General features: G+C 53.7%; 2 protein-coding genes across 2 annotated transcripts; one reads left to right on the top strand and one right to left on the bottom strand.

Moving 5' to 3' along the window:
• Positions 1–993: 993 nt before the first annotated feature.
• On the bottom strand, positions 994–5,653 carry SURF2 (surfeit 2). Its single transcript, XM_053558248.1, has 6 exons — positions 5,512–5,653; positions 5,254–5,408; positions 4,322–4,425; positions 1,868–2,053; positions 1,598–1,752; positions 994–1,104 (listed from the first exon to the last, which is right to left on the bottom strand). Exons 1-6 carry the CDS (start codon positions 5,587–5,589, stop codon positions 1,024–1,026), a joined length of 759 nt encoding a protein of 252 aa, XP_053414223.1. The 5' UTR covers positions 5,590–5,653; the 3' UTR covers positions 994–1,023.
• On the top strand, positions 5,648–11,089 carry LOC128563111 (surfeit locus protein 1). The gene is made up of 9 exons (XM_053558214.1): positions 5,648–5,775; positions 5,869–5,920; positions 6,878–7,011; positions 7,369–7,451; positions 8,162–8,353; positions 10,083–10,155; positions 10,236–10,398; positions 10,641–10,722; positions 10,800–11,089. The coding sequence occupies exons 1-9, from the start codon at positions 5,716–5,718 to the stop codon at positions 10,867–10,869; spliced, it is 909 nt and encodes a 302-aa protein (XP_053414189.1). The 5' UTR covers positions 5,648–5,715; the 3' UTR covers positions 10,870–11,089.
• Positions 11,090–11,487: the final 398 nt, after the last annotated feature.

Genomic DNA, 11,487 nt, shown 5'->3' with positions numbered 1-11,487 from the left:
TTTATAAGACCAAGCAATGGCTTCAGGACACAGGAGTTTGTTTTTCCTTGTCACTCAGATGCTTACTGCACAGAGTGGCTTCTAACTCAGTGTCTCAAACTTGGCAGGGCCATCTCCTGGTCCACACCCACCTCCTGTTAATGCAGGGTGACGGCTGTCACATCACACTGCCGAGTCTCCGTTTCTCTGTGGCCACTGTTGTTTGGTTAGGTGGTGGAAACCAGGTCGACCCCAGCAGCCCCTGGACCCTGTGTGGAGCCTGTTTCCCCAGCCCTGAACAGGCCAACACCTGGGACGGGTGCCTTTGCCAGGAGGAGGAACGTGTGATCTACCAATTGGTTCTGGCAAAACAATTTTTTTTTTTTTTTTGTAGAGACAGAGTCTCACTGTACGGCCCTCAGTAGAGTGCCGTGGCGTTACACGGCTCACAGCAACCTCTAACTCTTGGGCTTACGCGATTCTCTTGCCTCAGCCTCCCGAGTAGCTGGGACTACAGGCGCCCGCCACAACGCCCGGCTATTTTTTTGTTGCAATTTGGCCGGGGCTGGGTTTGAACCCGCCACCCTCGGCATATGGGGCCGGTACCCTACTCACTGAGCCACAGGCGCCGCCCTGGCAAAACAATTTTTGAAAAGTTTTTTGCTTTATGTGGGAAACAGATCTAAATCTCATTTTATGCTGTATTTTATATCTTAGTTGTGTTTGAAAACGTTCTGAATTTTGGAAACACATCAAAATAAATAATGGCATTTGTTGTATGCAGTGTGATGCTATGGGGTTGCCCTTCTGAGCTGGCCAGGGCTCTCCTTGGGACGCTGCAGTGGGCAAGGTCATTCTTCAGGCTTCTGTGACGGCCCATCCCTCAGAGTCCCTGCTGCTTCTGGGCTGTCGTTGACAGGACCCCACTATCTGCCAAGCAACCCTGCCATAAGGGGACAGCCAATGTCCTGAGACGGACAGCCAGTAGGTCAGAAGACAAGTTCACCTAAGGAGGACGGGCTGAGGCTCTCTGAGCACCTTTTATTAACTTGACTGAAAAGAGCCAAAGTTCTTAGGTTTTCGGTGATGATTCTTGAACTTCTTTTTTAGGTTGCCCGGCTGCTTCTGTAGCATGAACAGAAAATTCCAATTACTGGAGCCTTTCTAACCCTGTGGGGAGGGGCTCCCCCAGCCAGAAGATGGCTGGCATTAGTGTGAAACACCCCGGGTCCCCTCCCAGCTCCAGGATGAGCACACCGTGGAAGAGCAGGGTGCCTGGTCACCCGCAGTGACGACCCTGACCTCCCCCAGCCTGAGAACAAAGGCAGAGGTGATGCCCAGTAATCAGGTCCCCTCTTCTATGGTCCACGCCAGCCACAGCTTGAGATGGGGACAGGGTCCTCCACTCAGAGCAGGGTCCCGACCCGGTTCAAGGAACCCAACTTCCACGAGGAAGCAATGGACGGCACATGCGACCACCCCACCAGGCAGCAGCCTTGGCTTGGCTTCTACTGGACACGTTAGTTGGGAATTTCGTGAAAAAGTTCAATTTTTTTGTTTTTAAGAAATTGAAAACCATCCTTGCTGCTGGGCTAGCAGCCTAGAGGTCATGGCTCACCTTCCGACGCTTCCGGGCCCCTTCCATCTCCTTGTGGGTGCCAGCACCCTTCTCGCGTGGGGGCCTTGGCTTCTCGTCCTCTTCATCTGTCAAAATGTTGTCAGTGCCATCCCTGTTCTCAGTCCCTCCCAGGTCCTTCCTGGTGAATAGCTCAGCTACAAAGACCAGAGGACACAGCTTAAGGTTCTGTGCAGAGGTGCTGAGGACACCCAGCGGGAGGCAGCAACTCAGAGCCAGAGGGGACAGGGCGATGGGGCTGGTCCTGCTTACGTGGGTACAGGTCTGTCATGCTGTCATCACTCAGGGCACCCCCCTCATCACTGGATGTGGGCTCCCAGAAGGCTTCTCTTGGGCGTGACCTCCCTTCTCCGTCCCTCTGGTCTTCCCTCCTTCTTCTCTTCCCGTGTAGCAGACAGGCAGGGACAAATTCCAGCCCTTGCTTCTGACACTCTTCATCTGGGAGAGAAGCCAGCATGCCCGGTACTCCAGGCCCCACCTTCTTGGGCTCCAGCAAACCTGGAGGGCTGTGCTGTGCCGTGGGTATGGGCAAGATGGCGCTTGGCTCAGCACCTATAGCTCAGTAGCTAGGGCACCAGCCATATACACCAGAGCTGGCAGATTCAAACCCAGCCAAACAATGACGACTACAACCAAAAAATAGCTGGGCATTGTGGCGGGCACCAGTAGTCCCAGCTACTTGGGAGGCTGAGGCAAGAGAATGGCTTAAGCCTAAGAGTTTGAGGTTGCTGTGAGCTGTGGCACCACAGCACTCGACCAAGGGTGATACAGTGAGACTCTTGTCTCAAAAAAAAAAAAAAAAAGATGGCACTTGTCCACTGGGCTATGACTACTTGTCCAGCTGGACTACAGGAAATAGTGGCTGGGAGGGCACAGAGCAAGCCCAAGACAGGCTGTACCTCAGTAAGTCCCCAGCAGACTTAAGTCCTCCCAGCACAGCTGGGAACTTGTCCAGGATTGCGGGGCTCAGTGGTAGTGGCTAACTGGCCCTTAGCTTGGGGGGGAAGTTGAGAAGGGTCTCACTGGGATCACCATCACTGTCCCCTCATGGACTACAGAGATCCTGGAGAGTGCCCTCTAGCCCAGCATGGCTCCCTCTGGTGTAGACAGTGATGTCCCACCATCATTTCTCATGGGCTAGATAAGCCATGCTGGGCCCTGGCCCTGATGTCACTGTTATCTCTGGCACCCACTCCCATGGCCACAGCAGCCTCACCAGCACTGGAGCTTGCAGGTCCCCTCATGGCCACGTTGACTGCTCCAGACCACTGCCCTGAAGGGGCCTCACCACCCCTAGTCCCATCTGGGCTCCACGGTCCATCATCAAACCCACTCTCATTTGTGGGACCTCCTCCTCCTCCAATCTAGCACCTTCCTGCTCACCCATAAGCAGCTGAACACAGACTGGAGAAAGGCCAAGCCCAGGTGGGGCCCTTGGGTCTAGAGCAGTGGTTCTCAACCTTCCTAATGCTGCGACCCTTTAATTTAGTTCCTCACGTTATGGTGACCCCCAACCATAAAATTATTTTCATCGCTACTTCATAACTATAATTTTGCTACTGTTAGGAATCGTAATGTAAGTATCTGATATGCAGGATGGTCTTAGGCGACCCCTGTGAAAGGGTCATTCGATCCCTAAAGAGGTCACGACCCATAAGCTGAGTACTGCTGGTCTAGAGGCTTATGTGAGGTGCCAGTTTTCCCACCAGGCCACTTGTCTTCCTGGGGCACGGAAGTCTATGGACATGCCATCCCATCTGAAACTGACCTGGATCTGCCCCCTAGTGGGGCAAGATGGACATCCCCCTCCCCAAAACCCTCCCATGTCTCCCCTGCCTGACTCAAAAGGCTCCTTCCAGCCGCACCCCTCCAGCCTCTGCCTTCCACAGCCAGCTCCATCCACACCACCCCTCGAGTGCCTTTGCCAAGGTTGCCAGGGGTCTCCAGGCTGTCAAATCTCAGTCACTGCTCTGTTCTCAGCCTCCTCTCTCTGGGCTCCCCTCTGTATGCTGGCAGGTGAGCTCACCTATCTCTGCAGAGCAGGATTCATGCCATCTGAGCATGGGGCTCACTTTCTCAATACCCACCTTCCCGACACAACTCAAACTTGTAATCCCTCACAAAACCTGCTCTTCACGCTCCCTCTCCTGCCTTAGCCCTCGTGTACTCCTAGTTCTCAGCCAAGGACACGAAGTGCATGGGGGACTTCTTTCTTCTGTCCCTCAGTCCCAAGCAGTTGTCGCCTCTGGATCTGCTCCTGCTTCCAGTCACCACCTTCTCTGGGGTGACTCTGTAGCCAGTTCCCACTTCGACTGTCTCAATGAACCCCCTGCACGTGCTCCTGGCCATGGCCTGCAAGGACCTCTGTGATCTGGTCCACCCATACACGGAGCCTCCCATAGCCAAGCACCTTTTGCCTGAGATCTCTGCACTCCGTGGACACTGGCCTCTGCCTGAAGTGTGTGGCTCCCTCAAGCCCTTCCTGCAGACTCCTTCACTTATATCCACACTTGTCAAAATATACAATCGCTCCTGTGCCTGCTTCTGGCTGTGTGCCTATCTACACTGAAAGCTCCAAGAGGTCAAGGGCCGCTGTCCCTCTCTTCATCATGCTGGGAGCTAAGTGGCACTAAAGGATGACTAAGACACCTCTTCTGCCTTCAAGGCACTGCCCATGTGCCTGTGTGCTCTGATGGAGGGACTTACATTTTTGTAGAGCTCTCTGGTACCGCTGGCCCTGGGTATGCCTGAGCACGTGCTCAGGGGACTTATTGATGTGCCGCAGGGTGAGTTTGCAAAACAACTGGTGCCTACAGGGCAGGGAGACCTAGGTTGGTATGGACAATCACAGCAAGGACCCAGACCACAGCGTGACAGCACTTAGAAAGCCCCTCCCCAGACAAGGAAGCACTCCCTAGGAGGGCAAGGGGGATATGTAGCCTGAGCTTCAGGAATTTTTTTTTTTTTTGTAGAGACAGAGTCTCACTTTATGGCCCTCGGTAGAGTGCCATGGCCTCACACAGCTCACAGCAACCTCCAACTCCTGGGCTTAAGCGATTCTCTTGCCTCAACCTCCCGAGTAGCTGGGACTACGGGCGCCCGCCACAACACCCAGCTATTTTTTGGTTGCAGTTCAGCCGGGGCCGGGTTTGAACCCGCCACCCTCAGTATAGGCTTCAGGAGTTTTAAAGCTCCCCAAGCAATTCCACTCTACAGGGAGCTGCAGACCTAGGTTGACTGGCTGCTCAAGAGTTTACCTGAAAAATAGGTACAGCCAGGCTCACACATTGCCTCGAAATAACTTAACTCAGAGTGGTACACTCAGTCTGACAAAGCTCAGCGCATGGGAGTACTCGCCAAGCCCTCTCCAGGCTGAGATGACCGTCACCCTACACTGTCACCTACATCAAAGGTCCCTTCCGAGGCAATGATGAGACCCTGGCCCGGATCACACGCCCGTGGTGTGCCCCACACTGCACCAGGTCGCCGCAGCCTAGGTCCCAGGGCTCCTCTGCCCTGTCTCCCGGAGGAGGGCGCTCTGGAGTTCGCCCCTGAGTCTCCCGGAGGGGCTCGGGAAGCGGGGCCCAGGGAGCAGCTGTCCCGTGTTCTGAATCTGCAGCCCCACAGTGGCCACCTACGGGTTTTTGGTGCTGGGCACGATGTGCGGCTCAAACTCTGCGTAGTCGAAGGCCGCGGAAGCGCGGATTAGCCGCTGGTACTTCTTGCCGCGGGTGTAGACCTGGAGCTCGGGTAGGCGGCAGGGCAGTTCGTGGCCGGTCAGCGAGCATCTCACCTGCGGGTTGACAGGAGGTCGGGGGCCGCCCTTTTCCCGCCCTCTCCCTTCCCCCTCTCGCGCCCTCGCACCCTACCCCGCGTGTCCCCTCCTCGCCACGGACCTTGAGGGCGCCGGGCTGTAGCCGCAGGCTCGGGTGCTGGCGCAGGAAGGCCTGCACGTCGGCCTCAGGCTCGCTCATGGCCCAGCAGCTCCCAGGACGCCGCTCCCACCACGTGGACTCGGGGGCGGGGCTGGGGCGGGGCTCGGCGGCGCCCCGGAAGCAGAGGTGTCCCGCGCCCCGGAAGCGCCCGCGGGCCCGGAAGCGATGGCGGTGACGGCGGCGCTGCGGCTGGGGCTGCGGTTCGCGTTCGCGTGCGCAGGACCGGTGAGCGCGGGGCCCGGCTGGGCGGGAGGAGCGGGCGCGGGACGGGGACGGGGACGGGAGAGCACTCAGCCAGCCAGCCTGTCCCTCTTGCAGGCCCCGGCCCGCGCTGCCCGGAGGAGCGTCCTTGGGGTACCCCCTTGCCCAGGTGAGGAGACTTGGGCCCGGCCTAGGTCTTGGCCCTGGTGAAGAGCACCTGCCTTCCGCCCCGGCGATGGGGTTGTGGGGTTGAAGTGAAGCTGCAGCTGGGCGTCGGCTCCCCGGAGAGTAGCGGAGTGACGTTGCACTTCATGTGCCTTTGATGGCCCCGGGCTGTGCGCCGGGCGCTGCTCTCCTGTAGTCCAAGGCCGACTTCCCAGCGTCTAGTCCAGCTGATGAGTGGCCAGCCCAGGGTGGACACGCAGGACTCTGGGAATCCAGAGTAAAGCGCGTCTGGCTGCCGCAGTCACACGTGTCCTTTCAGTGCACGGCAAAGGGTATTTTGCTGTGAGTAGATGCCCGGCACAAAGGAAGGGTATTCTACAGAATACCTGTGTTGCTTTCGGCTGGCGGGACCTACCCTCTCAGAGCGTCAGTACATTGCTTCATCTGTGCGTGCATGATGAGCAGCGAAGAAAAAAGCTGGTAGGAGCTCTGAGCCACTACCCTGAGCTGATATCATCTTTCCCTGCATAGCACAAAGCCAGCAGTACCTGCCTAAGCTGCTTACTTAAATACTTCTTGAGTAAACGATTGACTGAGTGACTACCATGCATCTTAGTGCAATAGAATACATCTTAGCATATTCTCAAATGAAGAGGCATGAGTTGGTTACCTGAGTTACCCTGGGTCATGGTTGGTGGCCAAGCCCCTAGATCTCGTTTATTCAGTCTTCAAACATCTACTGAGTGTATGCCGTGTGCCCCTATGCTGGGCAGGGTTAGGAGCGGGGCTGGACACAGGCAGGTTCTTCTGTTTGGCTTCGTGCAGCAGGTTTTGGTTTGTTCTGTACTCCTGTACCATGTCTCAGGCAATATTGGCGGAGTCGTCTTGTGAAAGTGGCTGCTAACATTTGTTTGGTCTAGGGCTTTAGATCCCTTGCCCCACGTTTTGAAACTTTCTCCAGGAGTGGCCTGGAGGCCAAGCAGATGTGGCAGTTCTGCAGCAGAAGCACCTGCCACAAAAGTGGAAGAGGACTCCTTTCTCCAGTGGTTCCTGCTTCTCATTCCTGTGACTGCCTTTGGCTTGGGGACATGGCAGGTAAAGATTGGCATTTGGCGGGCGGCGCCTGTGGCTCAGTCGGTAAGGCGCCGGCCCCATATACCAAGGGTGGCGGGTTCAAACCCGGCCCTGGCCAAACTGCAACCAAACAATAGCCGGGCGTTGTAGCGGGCGCCTATAGTCCCAGCTGCTCGGGAGGCTGAGGCAAGTGAATCGCTTAAGCCCAGGAGTTGGAGGTTGCTGTGAGCTGTGTGAGGCCACGGCACTCTACAAAGGACCATAAAGTGAGACTCTGTCTCTACAAAAAAAAAAAAAAAAAGATTGGCATTTGGCTTGGACGACTTTGAATCCCGGAGCCTGCTGTCATCTACTCTGGCTTGTGCTCTGTTTCTATAGGTCCAGCGTCGGAAATGGAAGCTGAAACTGATCGCAGAATTAGAGTCTAGAGTTCTGGCCGAGCCCATCCCTCTGTCAACAGAGTGAGTGTGGCTGCCCACTTGGGCCCCATCTTATTTGAGATCCGCAGTGGGGCCTGGCTTCAGCTGGCCCCGCTTGACAGTACCTTTGTCAAAGTCACTTCACTTTGTGAAGCTATGTTGAAGTCCCCTGATGTTAGTAGAAAAATCTTATTTTTGATCCTGGGTGTCACCTTTTTTTTTAAGTTCACTATATTTGAGGGATTCTCCCACAGGACCAATGACCCTGTACTGTGGTGATTCTTAGCTGTGGCAGAGGGCTGGCAACATAAGTCTCCATGTGAGAGCAATATTTAGAAAAGGGCCCAGACAATCTACTGCCATCTCCCACTCATTCAAAAGCACTGTCCCAGAGAGAGAGTTACATTCAACAGTTTTTCATTCAGGTAGCAAACCATGTGCTGTATTTGGCTCACAGAAATAGCTTTAGCTCAAATATTTTATTAATTTCAGCATTTGTATAGGAGTCCACATTTTTAAATGCTCTTGAAAAACTGAATTCTGGTAGTGCACATCCACATTCCTACATGGCATCAAAGTGCTGGGGCTACAGCCCCCTTCAGAGGGGAATGCCCTCCAATCCCACATACTCCTGAGCCTGCCTTTCACCTTCCTATGTTACCTATCCGGTCCCAGTGGGCTTTGTAGTGTGTGGCCTCTCTCAGGGGACTTTTCAGTCAGACCTTCCTCAGCCACTACTCTTCTCTGTGCAGCCCAGTGGAACTGAAGGCACTGGAGTATAGGCCAGTAAGAGTCAGAGGGCATTTTGACCACTCCAAGGAGCTATACATGATGCCCCGGACCATGGTAGACCCTGCCCGGGAGGCTCGAGAGACTGGCCGAATCTCCTCCTCAGCTGAGAGTGGGGCCTATGTCATCACTCCCTTCCACTGCACTGACCTGGGGTGAGTCAGCCATGTGGGGAGCCACCCTGGACGGTGCAGTCAGGTGTACTAATTACAATTTCCTTTATAACCCCAGGGGTGGTTATAAGGGGACTCCAAGATTCAAAGGTTCAGTCCTTTGAAGAGTGGGGAATTCCTAATTGTGACACTAAGTGAGCCACCTTCTTAGCTCATCTAACTGACTTATGTGTGTTTAGCTCTGGAGAAATTGCTCAGTGGCCCACCCATTAAATGCTTGTGGTGGGCCAGCCACTGTGGCTCACGCCTGTAATTCCAGCACTCTGGGAGGCCAAGGTGGGAGGATCGTTTGAGCTCAGGAGTTAGAGCCTAGTCTGAGCAAGAGCAAGACCCTGTTCTGTATACTAAAAGTAGAAAAATTAGCCAAGTGTTGTGGCAGCCACCTGTGGTCCCAGCTACTTGGGAGGCTGAGGTGGGAGGAGTGCTTGAGCCCAAGAGTTTTTGGTTGCTATAATACCACAGCACTCTACTCAGGGCAAAAGAATGAAACTATCTCAAAAAAAAAGGAGAAAAAACATAGCCTGGTGCAGCATGAGGGACAGCAGAAGAAACTCAGCCTTCCCCAGAGGGAGTTAAATTGGAGGCAGCTCCCCAGTGAGCTGTTTGGTCCAAATCTTTAAGAGATGGGACAGCATTATAGGCAACGGAAATAACAGGTATGAGAGCACCCGTATATTAACTGGGGAACTAGAGGATGAACACACAAGTGAAAATACATGGGGCTTTTATTCATTAATCCACAGGTCTCTGAGTTTTAGGCCTAGGACGGGGCCCTAAATGCTGTGTTGCCACCAGGCTGAAGTGTGCCAGGGTGGTTCCTGGGGCTGCCCTGTTTGAGAGATTAGAGGTAGCTGTGGCAGGGGTTCTGGGCAAGGTGGGCATCTGAACTCTGGCCATGACGCTTGGTCACGGACCTGGGGGTGCAAAAAGGAAAGCAGAAGGGAGGATTTACCAGAAACCTCTAAAGCAGGCTGGGAAATAAAGGGGAGGGCAGGAGGCTCTCACCAACCAATGGGGCTCAAAAACTGAAGACTCGCACGGTGTAGCCCTCTAGGTCCAGTTCCCACCGACTCAGTCCTGTCTTAAAAACCTTGGTGCTGGGCAGCACCTGTGGCTCAGTGAGTAGGGCACCAGACCCATATACCGAGGGTGGTGGGTTTAAACCCGGCCCCGGCCAAACTGCAACAAAAAAAAGTCGGGCATTGTGGCAGGTGCCTGTAGTCCCAGCTACTTGGGAGGCTGAGGCAAGAGAATTACCCAAGCCCAAGATCTGGAGGTTGCTGTGAGCTGTGATGCCACGGCACTCTACCGAGGGCAATAAAGTGAAACTGTCTCTTATAAAAAAAAAAATCTTGGTGCTAGGCCAGGCATGGTCACGCCTGTAATCACTCTCAAAAGCCAAGGCAGGTGGATTGCCAGAACTCACAGGTTCAAGACCAGCCTGACCCAGAGTGAGATCTCGTCTCCAAAAATAGCCAGGTATTGTGGCAGGCGCCTGTAGTCTCAGCTGTTCAGGAGAGGCTGAGGCAAGAGTTTGAGGTTGCAGGTTGCTGTGAGCAACAGCACCATTGCACTCTACCAAGGGCAACAAAATGAGACTCGTTTCCAATAAAAAAAAAAAAAAAAAAAACTGTGGTGGTATAGTTGTCAGTTGATAAACATAGTTCAAGAACCTTTCCCCATCTGAAGTAGCATCATTTCACTATTCTAGAGCCACAATCCTGGTCAATAGAGGGTTTGTTCCCAGGAGGAAGGTGAATCCTGACACCCGGCAAAAAGGCCAGGTAAGAGGCATTTTCCTTTTCAAAAAGGGCTGTCGGAGTTATCCAGTCTCCACTTAGCAGTCTCACACTTTCCTTCATAGATTGAGGGAGAAGTGGACCTAGTTGGGATGGTGAGACTGACAGAAACCAGGAAGCCATTTGTCCCCGAGAATAATCCAGAGAAGAACCATTGGCATTATCGAGACCTGGAGGCCATGGCCAAGATGACAGGCGCGGACCCCATTTTCATTGATGCCAATTTCCGTAGGTTGTGACTGGACTCAACCATCCCAGAAACGTTAAAGCACTTCCCAGTTACTTTTGGGCCCTTACTGTCTTGTTTGGGGGTGGGTTGGGAGGTGACAACTCAATAGCAGGGAGACATTCTGCATGGCAAGTTCTGGGGAAAGGTGGCCACATACAGGGCTGGCAGGTCATAAGTGAAAGCCCTCACTGCTGGGGAACTGTGGCAGGACTGGGTTGTGAGGAGTCTGCTGTCTCTGCAGAGAGCACAGTTCCCGGAGGGCCCATTGGAGGGCAGACTAGAGTCACCCTGAGGAATGAGCACCTGCAGTACATCCTTACCTGGTGAGTCCCGGCTGTCCTCTGGCTCCCACCCGTTCAGAACACTGCTCAGCCTACCACTTTTTTTCTTTCCACCCAAGGTATGGACTCTGTGCGGCCACCTCATACCTGTGGTGTAAGAAATTTCTCCATCGGACACCTGGCATGTAATGACTTGGCCCTGTACATAGATAATTAGGAAGTTGCTGAACAGACAAAAGCAGGTTGATCTTGCACCAGATCTTGTACCATTGATGAAGCCCTGACCTCTTCCTGACTCACATGAGATGACTGTTTTGTTTCAAAGCCAGTCTCAAAAATTCTAAGGTGGCTTGATCAAAACCTGACTGGCTCTACAAAAATAAATGGTGGTGTTCACTTGTTAATCACAGCTACTTTGGATTGAGGATCCCTTGAGTTCAAGGTTATAGTGAGTTTTGGTCAAAATGTTTTGCCAGCCTTAGCCGGGCGTTGTGGCGGGCGCCTGTAGTCCCAGCTACTCAGGAGGCTGAGGCAAGAGAATCGCTTAAGCCCAGGAGTTGGAGGTTGCTGTGAGCTGTGTGAGGCCACGGCACTCTACCGAGGGCCATAAAGTGAGACTCTTTCTCTACAAAAAAAAAAAAAAAAAAAAAAAATGTTTTGCCAGCCTGGGTGACAGCTAGACTCCCCCCCCCCCCACTATAAAAACCTGACAGGTACATTACATTATTAGAGGACTCTTGAGCCCTGTGAATAGGAGATGTTACCCCTGGATTAAGAATTTACTTGACAGCTCAGCATCTGTGGCTA

Source organism: Nycticebus coucang, chromosome 2, assembly GCF_027406575.1.
Source record: "Nycticebus coucang isolate mNycCou1 chromosome 2, mNycCou1.pri, whole genome shotgun sequence".
Taxonomy (NCBI): Eukaryota; Metazoa; Chordata; class Mammalia; order Primates; family Lorisidae; genus Nycticebus; species Nycticebus coucang.
The sequence above is the reverse complement of the archived record's forward strand: the minus strand, read 5'-3'. Positions and strand labels throughout refer to the sequence as shown.

Coding starts and splice junctions, on each gene's coding strand:
- LOC128563111 (XM_053558214.1), top strand. CDS start 5,716: ATGGCGGTGACGGCGGCGCTGCGGCTGGGGCTGCGGTTCGCGTTCGCG. Junction 5,921..6,877: donor TGGGGTACCCCCTTGCCCAG/GTGAGGAGACTT, acceptor AACTTTCTCCAG/GAGTGGCCTGGAGGCCAAGC. Junction 10,156..10,235: donor ACACCCGGCAAAAAGGCCAG/GTAAGAGGCATT, acceptor TTTCCTTCATAG/ATTGAGGGAGAAGTGGACCT.
- SURF2 (XM_053558248.1), bottom strand. CDS start 5,589: ATGAGCGAGCCTGAGGCCGACGTGCAGGCCTTCCTGCGCCAGCACCCG. Junction 2,054..4,321: donor CCAGAGAGCTCTACAAAAAT/GTAAGTCCCTCC, acceptor CTTCTCTCCCAG/ATGAAGAGTGTCAGAAGCAA. Junction 1,753..1,867: donor CATGACAGACCTGTACCCAC/GTAAGCAGGACC, acceptor TGGTCTTTGTAG/CTGAGCTATTCACCAGGAAG.